Source organism: Trachemys scripta, chromosome 2 (genome assembly GCF_013100865.1).
Source record: "Trachemys scripta elegans isolate TJP31775 chromosome 2, CAS_Tse_1.0, whole genome shotgun sequence".
Taxonomy (NCBI): Eukaryota; Metazoa; Chordata; order Testudines; family Emydidae; genus Trachemys; species Trachemys scripta.
In genome coordinates, this window is record NC_048299.1 from 224,225,013 (window position 1) to 224,242,678 (window position 17,666).

A 17,666-nucleotide genomic window follows, 5' to 3' on the forward strand; every position below is an offset into this window, starting at 1 on the left:
TAATATATATTATATACATGTGTGTATAATGTGTGTGTTTATAATTATATATGAAGAGGGGGATGCGTGGGTTGAAGAAACCACTTTCTGACTGCTTATTACAAAGCAATAAACAACCGCCTGAATCCCAGCAGTCTAGCGAGTCTGGGACATTTTAAAGTGAATTCTTATCCTCTGGAGTTGGAGATCTCCAATTAGCCTCAGACTAAAGCGCACAGCGTGTGTGTGAAACAGGCAGTTGCTGGCACGCAATCTTTCCCAAGGTTGTGCTTCCTTTCCTTTTTCCTGAGATTTGGCGCAGGGGGAAGGGGTCGAAGTCACATGGACACAAAGCTTTTGATTAATGTCCAAGCTGCCTGGGCTGCTGCTGAAGCCTTCCAATCTCGCAGTCACACAGAGCGCTCGGAGAGCAGGAGCCAGTGACCACTCATTTCCTACAGGCTGTGCCCTTTTCCTTACTGGAAAAGAAGACACGCATTTGTATTGCTTTGCTCCTCTGGCTCTCAAAGCACTTCTTGAGCAGTGGAAGAGCGAGCGAGAGAGACTGGTTAACAGCCTGTAAGCCACGGAAGACCAGCCCCCCGCTATGTAACTGAGTGGGGTCTTTTGTTGTCCCATCTGAACTTTGCTAGAGGAAACACCGAGGCAGCTTTTCCTATTGGTGGCTGCAAACAGCAGAGGAGCTGGGAGAAGCAGGAGCTGGGAGCGAGGCTTCGCTTTGGGGAACAATGACAGAAGAAAGCAAAGGGGAAGGGAAAGGGGAAAGCGGGAAGGACCTGGAGAAACAGCTTCGCCTCAGGGTGTGCGTTTTGAACGAGCTTCTGAAGACTGAGCGGGACTATGTGGGCACTTTGGAGTTCCTGGTGTCGGTGAGTTAAGTTTCACGAAGCTGGGTTCATTGGTGGCTAATGGAACAACAAGTGACTTGTTGAACAGGAACAACACCCCCTTCCCGCCCTCACAGGTTTACCAAGGGGGCAACACCAAGGAATTGGGGTTGTCGCGTGTGGGGGAGAGGGCGAGAGACCCAAACAAACGCGCTCGGAGGCAGAGCCGGGTGAAATACTTTCCCCCGAGTCAATCAGTTTATTGCAAGCAGCTATTGTTTTGCTGTTGCTTTAAAGAGACTGAAGCGAAGTGGCTTGTAAATGGCTGGCCCTAGGTGCGCTTTTGCAGGGAATTTACCACGAGACAAACAATTAATCTGGGACTGGCACCCAAGAACAGAGTGCAGTGAGATTCAGGTACACTTTGTTCAACGATCTTTTCAGTCTTCGCTCGTTATCCAGACAGCAGCGCAGTGCAGTCCTTTTACTTACCCCCCACCAGAATACTATGTTTCAAGGGTTATTGTAACAGAAAGAGCCAAGGGGGGTTCTGATCTACAGCAGCTGTTGAGTATTAAAGCCACATGTGGCATTCACCCCTTCCTCTACCCCCATATTCTCCAATTTAAACCAGGCTTTGTAATGTAGTGGTTGGATGGAGAGTTGAAGGAACGGTTAATTTTTTTTTAAAAGCATCTTAGAGTATGTTGCAGCAGTAAGTTTTAGCTTCATTCTGTGTCTTAAAATCAGTGTTAACAACATGATTTATTGTTAGGTTCAAATCAGGTAGTTGCAGAAACTTTTGCTTTCTGATGAAGTTATCCTCTGGTAGAGCCAAAGAAAGTACTATTTCCACTATGGAATGATAAGACAAACATCATAACATTTCTTCCCATTCCCATTTGCACCAGCATCAACAGCATCACTTTAAGGCCTCTTTGGGATAAACAAATCTCAAGTCATCGGCTTAGTTTTGCAGAGGGTCTTCCATAATAGCCCTGACATTCTTTTCTCTCCTCCCCCATCCCCTCTGAAGGGGCAATCTTTCAAACAGCAAACTTCCTGCTTTGTTTTTTTGAGATCTCTGAACTTTCTGCTTATTATCATGGCAAAGGAAATTCTCAACTTGGCTGTGACAAGGAGAATAAAAGCACAGATAGTGGAGTGAAATAAGATCTACAGAGTAGCCTTTTTGTCCATTTGTTTATGTAAAATGATCAGTGGTCCAATGTATTTTGCTTTTATATTTGAATATTAAAAAAAGAGAGAAAGTGGTAGTAAAATTGTATTATACTATGCTTCCATTTAGCAACCATGCTGTGCTTATTGGCACAAATATTGATTTTGAAATGACTTTGTCCAAGATTTGGTTTTCAGCTCTATATTTAACCTATCTCACAATAATTATAATGTTTACATTTTCACAAGTGACTGGTTATTTGGGATACTCAATCTTTGGGTATCCAACTTGAGACTCCTTATAGGGTTTTGGTTTTCAAAGAGTGGATTCAGTTCCTCCCCTGCCTGATGTGGAGCAAGGATTTGATGTTGGGCCTTCTCACTTCCAGGAGGGTGCCCTAACCACTGGACTATGGGGTATTCTGGGACAAGTTTCTTACACTGAAGCAGTTCCAGAATGTATAAATTATTAAATACCCCTTGGAGGAGGGGGAATGGAATCTGGGTCTCTATATACAGTGGACCAGCTTCAAAAGAAGTGATTGAGAGATACCTTCCCCAAAATACCCCATAGCCTGGTGGTTAGAACACCCTCTTGAGAGGAGGGAGGTACAACTTCAAATCCCTGCTCCTCATCAGGAAGAGGTGGGAATTGAACCCTGGTCTGTGTGCTAACCAATGGACTAAAAGTTATAAAGGGGACAGTAGCTTCAATTTCTTCTGTTTTTTGTTTTTTTTTTTTCAAAAAAGGGATTAGGTGCCTATTTCCAGGAGAGGGTTCATGACTGAGAATCCAGTGGAGATAGGTGCCTCCCTCTGACCCAGACTTAGGTGCCTAACTCCCTTTGAGGGGTAGGGCTTAGGCCACACCCCACTCATATATATATTTCCTATTGGTTAGCTTAGGCAGCTCTCTGCTCAGCATGCTGGCCTTTGTGGATCCCATTTTTGGGTGCCTCTCTAGATACAGAGATCTTGGGCATCTAACCTGGAGCTGTGGATTCCACTGGGTGACATGGCACAAGAACATTAGCCAATGGAAGGCTGAGAATGTGACACTTAAGACCCTTTGTGGAGCTATTCCTCAGTGCTTTTAAAAATTTTACTGGTTGAAATTAATAGGATCAGAAAATATTTGCCACAACTTGAGATCCGGGCCTATTTTTGTGAGGCCCACAGAATACAATGTATTATGCTATGTTTGGAGAGGCAACTAGCTACAATTACAAACATTACAACACAAGAGTCCCTGGTGTATATGGCAAGCTAGTTTGACTAGACAAGATGATGCGGAAATTCAAGTTGTTAAGAATGGTCATATTTTCAGATATATTAAATATAGGAAATAAAAAACTAGCTTGGTAAATGAAAAAGGCCAAAATTAATAGGGAAAATTTGTATGAAAAACCTCAGTGAGGCTATTGTGAAGAAGTGGGAACAAAGACATTTAAACCATGAGAAATTACTTGATGGTGTCATTTTTCTCATTTTGAAAGTGAATGCAATGTTAGTGAAAGATTTGGGATTAACAACATTGAAGATTAGAGTCCTTTGTTTATCTGTAGAACTTGTTCAGGTCTGGGGTGGTTTCCCTGTACTACCCTGTCAATGAACTTCAATCAGGGACCCTCATTTAGGATAAGAGGGTAATTTGTTCTACAGGCCCATTCAATCCTCGGAATTTTTGCTAAAACTGTCAAAAAGTTTATCAACTGTGCAGATGTTTTTTATGCTATTTGCATGCCCATCAGGGGCGGCTCTATGTATTTTGCTGCCACAAGCACGGCAGTGAGGCAGCCTTCAGCGGCATGCCTGCGGGAGGTCCACCGGACCCATGCCTTCGGCATACTTGCCACTGAAGCTGCGGGACCGGCGGACCTCCCGCAGGCAAGCTGCTGAAGGCTGCCTGACTGCCGCTCTCATGGCAACCGGCAGGGCGCCCCCTGCGGCTTGCTGCCCCAGGCATGCACTTGGTGCGCTGGTGCCTGGAGCCGCCCCTGATGCCCATTACAAACTAGACAAAGGTTACTATCTCTTGGTATAGGCACTGTGGTGGTGCTCATCATTGTGGTATCTGATCACTATTTCACACAGGCTACTGTGTCAGTCAGTACTAACATTCAGTCACTATCAATTTGGGCTAGATTCCGAGAGGTAAAAGACTCCATACCCCATTTTACCAGCTGCCTGATAACATTTTTTTGTTAACATTCATCGCATATGATTCTGAACAAGTTCCGTTAGGAATAACAATGTCAATATAATTCCAATACTGGAAATTTAAATGAAAATATTCAACATCTATGTGGTCATGATGGTGATTTTTTTTAAAACATTTTTGGCGAGCTGACCTATAAAATATTCAGGAAGAAATTTTCATGTGGCCATTCTATAACTTTTTAATCAAATGTGCCCTGTTAAGGAGTGATAACACAAGATGATTTGAGCAGCAATGTGATTATAAGGGGGAATGACTGGAATTCTGTACCTGTTATTATAAATCATAGTTCCTGACTCAGGAGGAATTGGTAAAAGAAATGGACAATAGATAACACGGGGTGGGGTTTGTGTGGGGGAATAACATAAATCATAATAGATTTATCAGTCCTAACGTAAAATTCCTTCTAATGTTAAAAGTGAAAACCTGAAAGTCTGAAGACATTGACACAAATGCTTCTTCAAGACCTAGTGAAGTAATTGGACTATATACAATAAGTAGGGCCCTACCAAATTCACGGTCCATTTTGGTCAATTTTACAGTCATAGGACTTTTAAAATAGTTTCACAGTTTCAGATGTTTATATCTGAAATTTCACGGTGTTGAAACCGTGGGGGTCCCAACCCAAAAGGAGATTGTGGGAGTTGCAAGGCTATTGTAGGGGGGTTGTGGGATTGCCACCCTTGCTGCACTGCTTTCAGAGTTGGGCAGCCAGAGAGCAGTGGCTGCTGGCTGGGTGCCCAGCTCTAAAGCCAGCATCACCGCCAGCAACAGCGCAGAAGTGAAGATTGCAGGGTATGGACAGTGGATTACCATATGTCCTGGTTTTCACGGCAGCCTTCTGCCTGGGTCAGCGTTTGACAGCTGGGGTCCCAGCCTCCTGCTCGCGTTAGGGGCTGACAGCCACCCTCACTTCTGTGCTGCCTTCAGAGCTGGGCTCCCAGCCAGGATCCATGGAGCTTCCTGCAGCTGTGGAAGGTTCCTGGAGGTGGGTCTGACCCGGCTCTGGGAGCAGCCCCCGCAGGGGAAGAGGAAGTCCCATCCCTCCCCAGCCCAGGCTGGGACTAGCAGCTGTAGCCTGGCCCACGGTAGGAGCCCTTGGCTGGAGCGCTTCCAGTCCTTCCCCTCCCCTACAGTAGCTAGATTTCACGGTCTGTGACGTGGTTTTCATGGCCATGAATTTGGTAGGACTCTAATAATAAGGCACTGTAGTCTTAGTATGTATCTAAATTGTAAAATTCTGCTTGCCCATTCACTGAGAATATTTTGGTTAGATAAATAAAATACCTTTCTCTCTCAGTCATTCCTCATCCATCATTGTCATCATGGTAAGGAAGGGCAAGAAGACTTTTTGTCTGGGTTGGTAAATTTGTATCACAGTTTTGCCAGGCTGGTGTGTATATTAAGTGAAATACAGCAGAGGTATGTCAAGTTGGGTAAATACTTTCATTACTGAATTGGGCATTGCTGTCACATCTATATGTGATTTCTCATACCGGCCTATTTTTGGTGTTTTTAGCCTACACACATCACAGATCAACCTCTGAGAGGGCCAGATTATATTAAAATTATTCTTTCCTTTTTCTGAGTCTTCTGTGTGACAAACTTTAATAGCATGTCATATATAAATTCAGTTGATACCTAACTAATAACTGGACATTTGGCCCCATTTCAGATAGGTACTTAAGCACTTGCATAACTTTAAGCATACTAGTAGTCTGATTGCCATGAATAGGGCTAGACATACACTTAAAGTTATGCATGTGCTTATGTATCTGACTGAAACATGGCCTTTATTGTTAGAATATTTCATTCTCACATTTGGAGTTTGAATTGGATTCTAATATTCATTTGTTGTTATAGGAAAGTTAAGTTATGGTAACTAAAGAACACTAATAAGTACAGCTTACATTACTGCAAACAATAAACGTTATCATCTAAGGCACTAAAGCATTTTTAAAGGACATCGTGTTTCTATAGCTAAAGAATACGTTGAATTACTTGAAGTTTCTGAGTACTACGTCACCAGCCAATTGGCATTCAGAGTTCTCCAACACTTGGAAGTACAGCACTTTATTTTGCTAATCATGCCATTTCATACAGCTCAAAGAACATTAGAGAATCCTGACTTTTCCAATGAAAGGGAAGACTGTATTTAAAATCTATAAACTACACTTTCCATGAACCCCCGCCCTTCTGGGTGTGGGGGTGGAGGGAAGATTAGTCACTATTCTGGAGGGGAAAAAAATAGGAATGATATTTAATATAATGTCATTGGGAGTTTATGGTAATGGTGCTTTTTTATTAACTTTTGTGGCTTCATCAGTGTTAACATCGGTCATGAGATGACATTTTAGAAAATACAATAGATACCCTTAATTGTCTGTGTTCATTTATATATGATACACTATGTAAAACTAAAATTGCATCTTTTGCTTTAAATATAGAACAGCAAGCTAACTAGATCTAAACTGAATAGGCTTTTTTGGAATGACTTTTCAGGACCCATGTTCCCATGGGCCCCAAACAGCTCCTTTTGGAGTCCAGCAGTGCTTCTCTACACATTAGCCAAAGGAACAAGTTGAAAAATGCCAGGAGTTCTCTCCCCTGAGGTTTAAGGCTCTGGGTGAAATCCTGGTCCCATTGGTGTCAATAGCAAAACTCCCATTGACTTCAGTGGGGCAGGATTTCACCCTCTGTGTTTCTAGCCATGAGGAGCTTGGAGACTGAAATGAGATTCCCCGAACGGTAATGCTGCAGAGTGCCATAAGCTTCCTGGCCCTCTCACACACAAGTTACTTCTGAAATACTCTTTTACAGTTGTAGTTTGGTACAAATTTGCTAGGAAAAATATTAATCAATTACTATAATAATTAGTGACTTCATAATAGTATGTATAATTGCATTTATATTTTATAAAAGGTTTTTGAATGAATGGAAGGGAAGGATTTTGGCTGGCTGCATTTTTTTGATAAGATTATGTGATTTCCTTTTCCTCTCCTCAGTTTAACTCCCCCCTCTCACAAATTCTATGGCTGCTACATCATAAAAAGTCAAAAGGAAGTGCAAACACAATTACCATAGAAAGTCAGCATCTTTTTCCATTCACTTCCAGTTTCTGCTGTTTTTTAACTTGTCTAGGCATTACAAAGTGAGGAAAAACCTGAATGTGTTATGCTATTCTTAGTCAGGCAAAATTAAATATCAACAGCACCACCTGTGGCCTTTATTAAGGTAAACGATAAGCTGTATTAAAAGTGGTTTATTTATTTCCCCATAAAGGAAAACAGTTGAGATATTTTACAAAGTTTATTGTCAAGAAAGGTGTTTCCTATCTCAACGAGTTAAGGACAAGGTTCACTCCAGGACTGACAATAACAAAAAGGCCAAAGCTTTTAAGGGAGCTGTCTATTAAGTAACTTATTTTGCTTTGAATACACTGGGTTATACTAAACTGTACTCAGTACAGATGTCTCCTATTTTTAATTGGGTTTTCTCCTTGGTCTGTCTTTGCTGTAGACTACTATAAATGCATCTTTGTTGTAATCTGTTTTGGAATGAGAAGGACTGTTGCCCTTGAAAAATTCAAGCCTATCTTCTCTTCTGGAAAATGTTAATATGGGGGAGGAAATAAACTGACTGAATTTCTGGCCTGATGGAGAAAGGGAAATTGGATTTGAAAGCCTCAACCTCACAGAATTTGTCTTGGGTATAAGCTGAGCACTGAAAAAGATACAGAGCAAGAGGACAGGAACAGTTAACTGTGTACAGTTGGCTTCTGGTGCCTTCTGCAATTACGGTGAAGTTTCTTGGTTCAGCTCTCTAAATTGTTACAACCAGGGTGATAGGTGTAGTGTATCTAGGTATGTAGTTAGCTTTTTGTGAAGATATTTAGGACTGTATGCTAACTTTTTGTATTTATGCCTATGCATTTTTCCCCATCTGACCTTCAAAATGGCTGGGCAGATTCATAGGCTACACAGTGTTGAGCAAATATTCAAGAATATTCGATATCCAGGAGGAAACTCAAACATAAATATAGAGGGAATTCTTTCCTCTGTGGCTCAACAAGTGGAACAACAGGTAATATCTCGTACTTCTATAACAGTTTCCTTTCAAAGATCTCTGAATGTTTTACAGTCATTAATAAATTAAGCCTCAGCAACCTTGCAGATGAGGAAGTTTAGGTTCATGCACCGAGAGATTGTGAATTTGGGTCCCAGAGGAGGTTGGTAGTAGAGCCAAAAATATAACTTAAATATCTTGGTTTCCAGCCCTATGCTTTAACTACAAGGCTATCTTTTTTTGTTATGTATATTTGATGCTAAAAAAATGTTTACCTACTAAAAACATCTCTGAGAGATTGTGTAAGAATCATTTTTCAAAGCCAGTTTCATTCTGTAGAAATTGTATTGCTACCATAATTCCCTGTAGGCTATTTACAAGCCAAGTTATCCATGATACATCAGTATAGGGGCAGAGCTAAGATTTTAGAGACCGCCACTGTTCCTGCAATGAAATAATTTGAGGTTGTGACTAAACTCCTTCCTCCACTTTGTGCTCTTGGCAGCCTGGCTTCAATGCATATTGTATGCCAATCTGCTTTGAAGTAGCTCCTGCCTCCAGCTGTCATTGTCAGGTGTGTGGGTGAAGCCTGCTAGGAAACCAGCTCTGCAGGAGCATGAAGTAGAAGTACCATAGGATTTGTAGCAGGTCATAGCAGAGGTGCAAGAATACTGCTGAAAGGTAAAAGTCAGTTAGCCTTGAAGAGAGCAGATGTGGAAATAGAGAGAACAGGTGTTTTACTCTACACTTGTTTCATTGAGGTACAAGAGTAGCTGGTGGAATGTCTTTCTGAAAATGACAGGTTTCAGAGTAGCAGCCGTGTTAGTCTGTATCCGCAAAAAGAACAGGAGTACTTGTGGCACCTTAGAGACTAACAAATTTATTAGAGCATAAGCTTTCGTGGACTACAGCCCACTTCTTCGGATGCATACTTGGGCTGTAGTCCACGAAAGCTTATGCTCTAATAAATTTGTTAGTCTCTAAGGCCACAAGTACTCCTGTTCTTTTTTCTGAAAATGGCCGATGATAAACCACCTATTCTCTACTCTTTCCATGGAGGCACTTATTAACATTTTAAAGTTGGCTTTGAGCAGAAGTACTCCTGTGATCTATTAGGTTTCCTCTGGATAGATTTTCCTATATTTTAACTTTGAAATGAGTATTTTGCAATACTCATACTTGATGTTTACATGCTTCATATGTTTAAATGAAATTTTGCCTTGTAATAATAGCTGAAGAACAAGGCCAACACTACTTGCTCAACTAATTTATGTTAAAGGCACTTTATATTTTATTCCTCCTAAAGATATTGATGGCATATTGGACAGTTCAAACAGAATCATAATCAAGCATAAATCAGTAAACAAGAATTTACATTTGTATTTCCCATTTTTTTATCAGAAATAATCTTTGAAGTTTAAATGTGGAAGTTGTATGTCTGAAACAAGAAGCAAAGTAGACTGTATATAACTTCTCTAGATAAAAATACCAGATAAGAAATTAATGTGCTTAGGAAGTTCTCAACATATAAACATACAGTAACTATTGAATGATTCATTGGTTTGTATTCTTGTCCGATAAATATTCTAAATTTGACCTTATATTATTGTAATGATCATAATGAGACTCAGAAAAATGGAACGTGAAAAATATTTTTTCTCACTGCACACATTTTTTAGGATTTTCTCAGTTTCTTGTGTAAACCCAGGGAGCCATGTTTTACCTCTTAATTTGGTCCTCACTGTGGCCTTCTCATAAATTAGGTACTAAAAATGCAAAGCTATTTCATTAAAATTAAATATTGTAAAATGAAGCTGCTGATTTTTTGGACCCCATACAGTTGAGTAACAACACTGGAATATTGCTTCACTATATTATTTGGTTTATTTAAGATTTACCTTACCTAAGTAATGTAAACATACTGCTGATCAAATGGCTAGAAGAAGTGGCACACCTCACATGCTTTATGACACTATTCTAGAGATCTGTAATTTCTCAGCATTGTAAAAAGGGGCAGTTATAAGGATAGCAATTACATATGAGATTTTAATGTGGGAGAAAGCAACTGAAGATCAACACTGTACAAAGTATCCTTTCATTAGAAGGTCATTACAAAGGACCTCATGGGGTAGAAGGAAGAGTAATTGTGGCTCATATCTGAAATGTTACAGGAATTGGTATAGTTGTGTGTCTTGTCAGCTTGAATTGGATCATAAAACATTTAATGCTGTTTAGTTCCTGTTTACGCCATGTAAAAAGATATTTTCTGAGACTCATTTAAAGCATGAAGAAAATTGACGTGTTCCAGTTTTTCATAAGATGTCTCTATAGAAATGGTCATCTTAAACAAATTTACACCAATAGATACTTCTTTCCACTACAAGTAAAAATGCGTTTTGGCCTTTTTCTCTTGCAGCTTCATAACACACAAAGTTGAAAGCACAAATATTAATTTTTGGCACATCCAAATTTGTGGTTTTGAAATAAACTGAAAATTCAGGAAAGTGTAATTTAAAATACTAAGGAACACCTGACTTTGTTTCCCTATAAGAAAAGGGAAATTATTTTTTTTTCTTTCAGCATACCTCCCAACTTGCCAAAGTTCAAGTGCATGTTGCAATGTATGATAAAGACCCAAAATGAGGGTCACTAAAGAATTACCCATATAGGAAATTTAAACTGCTGTGGGATTCATTCTTTTAGTGTAAATAATTCTTTCTATAGCCTCAATTTCATGTTTCTTTATTTTTTATGTCAACAACTTTCAAAAGTATAAGTGAGGAGATGCAAAATTTATATGATGTATATGTGATTTTTGGGACTAAAATGAAGGACATTTGAGAACCTCCACCCTTGACTGTTCTTAGGTAAGGTGTACTGAGACCCTTGATTAAGGATGTACACACTTCCTTTTCTTTGATTCCTTGAGGTAGCAGAACACAAAGTAGGGGGAAGCTGTCCCTGAGCTTCAATGATGGCTAGAATCTTCTGAAAGACTCATGTGAGTGTTGGTAAAAGTAAATGTGCCAATAAAAGTGCATGGTTGAGTGGTTCATTAACTAAAGTTTAAGGGTAGAGATGACAGAATAGAGAAGATAGATCAAAAAGAGCTGAGAAATTAACCTTCTGGTGTAGGTATGTTGAAAGGCAATCTTAGTTTAGAGAAAAATATTTAAACAGGAAGGTTTGGAATCCTGATGGGTTGGAAGCAGAGATGCCTGCAGAGAGCTATAAGAAGCATCTAGTAAGAGGTCCACAGTGTTGAATGCTGCTTTGATGTCAAGAAGAGTGAGGTGAATTGGAAAAGAAGACTTCAGCAGAACTTCGTGACAGATAAAAATTTCTCTGACTGAAACCATGATTCAAATGGGTTAGGAAAACTATTGTGTACAGTAAAAGGTGATTGTAAAGACAGAAGAAAAGTTATTGTCTAGGTACACCGCAAGAAGGACAGGAGACTTGTAGGTTTTAATCAGGCCACAACTTTATTATATAGATGTCTGGGACTACCCAGCAGATAAAGTGTACAGTGCAGGCAAATCTATGCTTATTCAAATCAATTCTCTGGGGCTTCCACCAGCCCCCCCCTTTGTTTCCATCCAGGTCCCCCAGCCGACCCACAGCTTGGACCTTACCATCCACCACCCTTGTAAGGGGGTTAAGGAGAGCTATGAGAATGGGTGGAGGGGGGAGGGTTTGGCTCCCAGCTGTACCAATCATAGGAGTCCCCAACCCCCTCCCTCATTCTGTTCCATTATCCAGTACTTCCTTTTAAGTCCTTTACCAATCCATTTATCTGGTCACTGGCTGCCCTCCCTACAGAGTACCTGCACTGAACATCTGCCACAAGGAGGTGCCAGCAATTTGCTTGGCTGCCTCTCCCCCAACCCCGCTGGGTTCCCACACATCTCCAAATGGCCTGTTGCCTAACAGCCCTACTAGGGAGAAAGAATCCATTGTCCCATGTGTGAGCATCAAGGGGCACCAGCAGCTGCATTGTCCTTGACCGGTACTGCAACAACCACCATCCATGGAGGGCCGCATAGGTGACTCATTCTTTGGATCCTTGAATTGACAAGACTCCTTAAAAGAAAACAAAATAAACAACTTGTAAGCTGGAGCCAAAAAATCTCCATTCGGCCGACCACATCACATTCCGAGGTTCAAGAGAGCCAGCAGCATCTGCTCGGGTTCACTGCTAGCCCCTGGTGCAAGCTTACAAAATCTGTCAAATTGGAAAAGAGACAAGGTGTCTGCTATGCCATTATCCAGGCCCAGCACGTTCTTTGAAGAAAAACAGATGTTGAAGGTTAAGCATTGTAGAACAAATGCCCTTACCAACTTCATAACCCTGTGCGATCTGGAAGTTTGGAGATTGATAACCTGTACCACTGCCATGTTGTCACACATGAAGCGCACCCTTTTATTAGCCAGCTCCGATCCCCAAATCACCACCGCAACTAAAATGGGGAAAAAACTCCAAGAAGTTCATGTCACGCACAACCCCATTTTGTGTCCAGGTGGCAGGCCATTTTTGTGCACACCATTTGCCTTGATAAAACACCCCAAAACCTGTGCCCCTTGCCACATCTGAGTGGATTTTAACCCCCTTTGTAATAACCATTCCTCCCTCCACAATGATACCCATTAAATCGACTCAGAAAACTTTCCCACACCACCAAGTCTTTCTTCATCTCTCTAGTGACTTGTATGTAATGGTGTGGCCTGGCTATGCGGGCTGTTGCCGCTGCCAGCCGGGCACAAAACGCCCACCCCGGGGCAATAACCCTGCAAGCAAAGTTCACGTGCCCCAAAATAGATTGCAGTTCCTGCAGCCTGAGTTTTTTAGCCCCCAGTGCTCTCTGGAGAAACCCCGATAGCTCCTGAAGCTTATCTTGAGGGAGCCAAGATACGCCTTCCCTGGTGTCCAGCTCAATGCCCAGGTAGGTCAATGTAGTGGAAGGGCCTTCTGTTTTCTCCTCTGCTAGGGGTACCCCCAACTTTTTAGCCAGGGCCTGAAATGTGTCCAACAGGCGAACACACTCATTTGACCTGGCTCGCCCTGCAAACAAAAAATCATCCAAATAATGCACCACTTGGTTTAGTCCCGCTGACCGCACCACTGCCCAGTGGATTATTGTACTGAATTTTTCAAAAGCTGCACAGGATACTGAACAGCCCGTAGGCATAGCCTTGTAGAAATAAAATTGCCCCTCAAAACAGAAACCCAACAGGTCAAAGTCCAATGGATGCACCGGCAGGAGTCGGAAAGCAGACGTGATATCACATTTAGCCATTAGCACCCCAGGGTCACACACCCTAACGATACGAACGACTTCATCAATGGAGGAATAGCATACGGAACATAGTGCCGGGTCTATTCTATCATTAACAGAGCCACCTTGCAGATATGACAAGTGATGAATTAATCGGTATGTCCCTGGGGGTCTTCTTGGGGACCAACCCCAGGGGGGAAACTCTCAAATGTGCTAGAGGCAATTGAGTAAATAGCCCCGCTATCCTGCCCTCCTTTAATTCTTGTGCAGTCGTTTTTGAACAACATGTCCCATCCCAGCTACTGACTTTAAATTTTTTGACATCAAATGAATTCTATTTCCTACAACAGGGATCCGAAATCCTGCTGTAAATCCCTCCCACAAATATGCCCCATCTGCCCTGTTAGGAGAATCCCATAGGAGAATCCTTAATACATCTAGCCTAGCTGGTTTTGGAGCCCGTGCCCATTGCACCACCCCCAGCTTGTCCCCCTCCCCAGCTTGTGCTCCGTGTCCCAGACTCTGTTCCACCCATGGCAAACCTGCGGTTGACACTTGCGCCACCCCCATTCCTGTTTCCTCCCAGTGGTCTTCCCTTTCTGCTCTGGCAAGAACGGGCTGAATGGGTCCCAAAACATGTCTTGCAAACATGCCTATATCTACAGGGGTTGTGAAAACAACCACCATCATTAAATGCCCAGCAAATATTATTACATGCCTGGGGTCCCTCCCAAGCTTGCTGCGGTATGAACAAACCACTGTCTGTGTGCCCTTGTTGTCATCCACTCCAACCACAGTGTGTGATGAGGTATGTCCCACCTTATCCCAATTTGCGTTGCTGCCCTGAATCAAAACTGCTCATCATAATTAAACCAGGACATGCCCCCAAACATATTGTGTGCCCGCCTAATTATATCCATATACTTAACAAAGGCAGGGCACCTTTCTGGGTAGGCCTGTACTATAACACCCGCATAGATTCCCATGTTCTAGGCACCCTTGGTCTCTTGGGCAGCTTGCTGTTTTGCTTGCCTTGCCCATGTTTACTGCCTGTCAACACCTCCCTGTACAATAGGGGTAATATATCCACATATTCACCTCTCAGGATTTTATCTTTAGTTGTACTGAGTAGGTGAACTCCCGTCGGGTCAGCCACCCTGGCATAATTGTACTCAGGACTGCATGGAGGGAGTTCCGCAGAGCCCTCTCCCCCATAGACCCCCTGGGAGTCTCTACTCTGTCCCAGGAGGTTACCTGCCCTGATGGCTGATGAGTCCCCATGTGCCCAGGAGGCACCCTTGCTGGGGGCCTGCCCCTGTCCTGCTGCCCAAACTTGAGCCCATGCTGGGCCTGCCCTGTCACTCTGTGCAGACCCCTCACACCTAGCTGCCTGAAGCTGCTGTAGTAAATGCAAATTAGCTTGCAGCAGCTGTGTAATAGCATCAGTGCCCACACTGAAGGTGCTGCCCCTAGGTGAGTCTGCCCAAGCTTCTGCACCTCCCACTCCTGGGCCCAGAGTATTTACTACACTGATAGGCTCACTCCTGTCCCCCTCAGGTGAACCCACTGAGTGACTGGTTGAGCACAGTCCCTGCACCTCACTGTGGCCCCTGCAACTGCCACCCCTTCCCAGGCTGGAAGGCCAGATACCACCTCTGCCTCCCATCTCCCCAACCTCTGTGTGGTTTAGATCAGACTCACCCCTGGGATCAGCATTACCGCCATCCCTTGTGTTCAGTGGAAGAGAACTTCTTGGTTCTAGGTGACCTTGTGCCCTTTAGAAGCGCTGTAATGCTGTAGAGAAAACCTCAGAAACCACTTCACTGGCCATTTGCTGCACAGCTCCGCTGACTACCCCATTAATCCACACTGCCTGCCCACCTGTATGCGTGGATGCTTCCCCTCGGTCCTTTCCCTCCCTCAGTTCATGAGGCTGCCCTGAGTTATGCCTTGGGTTATTAAACACATCGCCCAGGGCATTAGTAGCTCCCGTACTTGTGAGCAGCTGCTGCTCCTGCTGCAATACTGTCTCCCTTGGGTCTCCTTCCAGCCCTTGGGCTCCATGGGGACTGCCCTGTGCTGCAGCTGCTGCCTCTTCTTGTCCCCTTTACAACAAAGGTACAGGCACCTGAGCAGCAAACAGCTCTCTGCAGGGCTGGCTCCAGCGTTTTTGCCGCCCCAAGCGGCGGGAAAAAAAAAAAAAAAAAAAGCCACGATCGGCGGCACTTCGGCGGCAGCTCTACTGCTGCCGCTTCATTCTTCGGCAGCAGGTCCTTCCCTCCGAGAGGGATTGAGGGACCCGCTGCTGAATTGCCACCGAAGAGCCGGATGTGCCTCCCCTTTCCATTGGCTTCCCCAAGCATCTGCTTGCTGCACTGGTGCCTGGAGCCGGGCCTGGCTCTCTGGTACGTGAAACAGTTAAATTCCCTTCCCCTTCCCATGAGCTTTGATTGTTTCAGATGCTGAGAGCCTGAAGCCGCGCTGTCTCCTGACTGCAGTAGATGCTGAGCTTTACTTACTAACTCACCCCCCCATATGTCCTACTTGCAATTTTCCTCTGCTGCCCTTCCCTGCCCCCAGGGCTGGGGGGAAACAGCCCCCTGTTTTCCCAAGCTCACCCTTCTCCGTGCCCCTGGAGCCATGCTGCTTAAAAAATCCTGATTGCTGCTTCCCTGGAGACAAGCTGGTTTCCTTGCAGCGCGCCTGGAGCAAAGAGGCTTGCCCCACCCAGGTTTCGTACCTTTATGCACATTCCTAGATGGGGGTGGAGGAAGAGTCACTGCTGCAAAGCTGACCACTGAGCACCCGTTTTTTACAGCAGTTTCTGACCTCCTTCCTCCCCGCCCCGCCCCCCCCGCCCAAAAGCAGAGCTGCCCTTCCTTGGGTAAACCCCAGACAAATTCTGCCCCAGAAGAAAAGTTACTTTCAAAGACTCTCCTGGGAAATTGAAGCTCAGAGATGGGGCCATAGTCAGCATCAGAACCAAAGGAGGAGTTTAAGAAGATGGTATGGAGAAAGGGGCAATTTTAAGAGTTGGGGAAAGTACTAGAGGTAGGCATAATTTACAATGGTCACAGAATATAATAGGTAATGTGTGTGAAGAGGCATTACTAAACAATATGCGGGAAAAGGGAGTTGAAAGAAGAGGTCTCAAAGGACTCACTGAAGTCAAGAGTGGGGAGAGAAAAAGGGGGAAATAACAATTAGGAAGAATGTGGGAGGTGTGGAAGTATAGGAGAGCCTGTTTGCATGAAAAAAGAAGGGAAATATCTTCTACTTAGTAGGAAGACAACTGGAAGGAGAAAGACAAGCTGACTGGGTGAAGAAAGGTGGAATGGAAGAGGGAGCAATGATTATCAGCACTTCTGGCAACGAGGACGGGTATAAATGTAACTTTGAAGACCAAAATCTAAATGATGAGATTTCCAGATCTTGTTGTAGATATGTTGATGGGACATGCATCCACTGATTTTTAGTGTGTTGAGTTGTGCAGCTGATGGTCCATACCTGTATGCTGGAAGGTTGATGAAAATTTGGATTCTGATTTGGGGAAGAAGTCTAGTTTTAGACCTCCTCTTATACAATCAATTTGTGGTATGTGAAAGTGTTGTTTCTCTTTGCATAAGGATCTTCTGTTCTCATTTCCAGCTATTATACATTGAACTTCATAACCTGCATAATGCTTAGTTCTTGAGAATTATGTTAAAAAGGTGCAATATATAATCCTTTTGAATAATATCAAGTTTTTCAGTAAGGAAAAAATATCTTCCGAAATTAAAACATGTACTGACTTTTGTTAAGAACATTTTGAAAATGATAGAGGTTGTGGAGTTGTCCATCATCATCATACAAGTGGCATTCACAAAGATTCAAGATAATATATTAAAAATCAGATTAGAGGAAATTCATAGATTCATAGATTCATAGATTATAGGACTGGAAGGGACCTCGAGAGGTCATCGAGTCCAGTCCCCTGCCCGCATGGCAGGACCAAATACTGTCTAGACCATCCCTGATAGACATTTATCTAACCTACTCTTAAATATCTCCAGAGACGGAGATTCCACAACCTCCCTAGGCAATTTGTTCCAGTGTTTAACC

General features: G+C 43.1%; 1 protein-coding gene across 1 annotated transcript in view; it reads left to right on the forward strand.

Moving 5' to 3' along the window:
• Positions 1 to 289: 289 nt before the first annotated feature.
• The window catches only part of PREX2 (phosphatidylinositol-3,4,5-trisphosphate dependent Rac exchange factor 2), a gene marked incomplete in the record, with an annotated part of 298,948 nt that continues 281,571 nt past the window's right edge, over positions 290 to 17,666 (forward strand). The window contains 1 exon segment of the mRNA XM_034763054.1: positions 290 to 869. Within this exon segment, the coding sequence (XP_034618945.1) occupies positions 729 to 869 (141 nt within the window).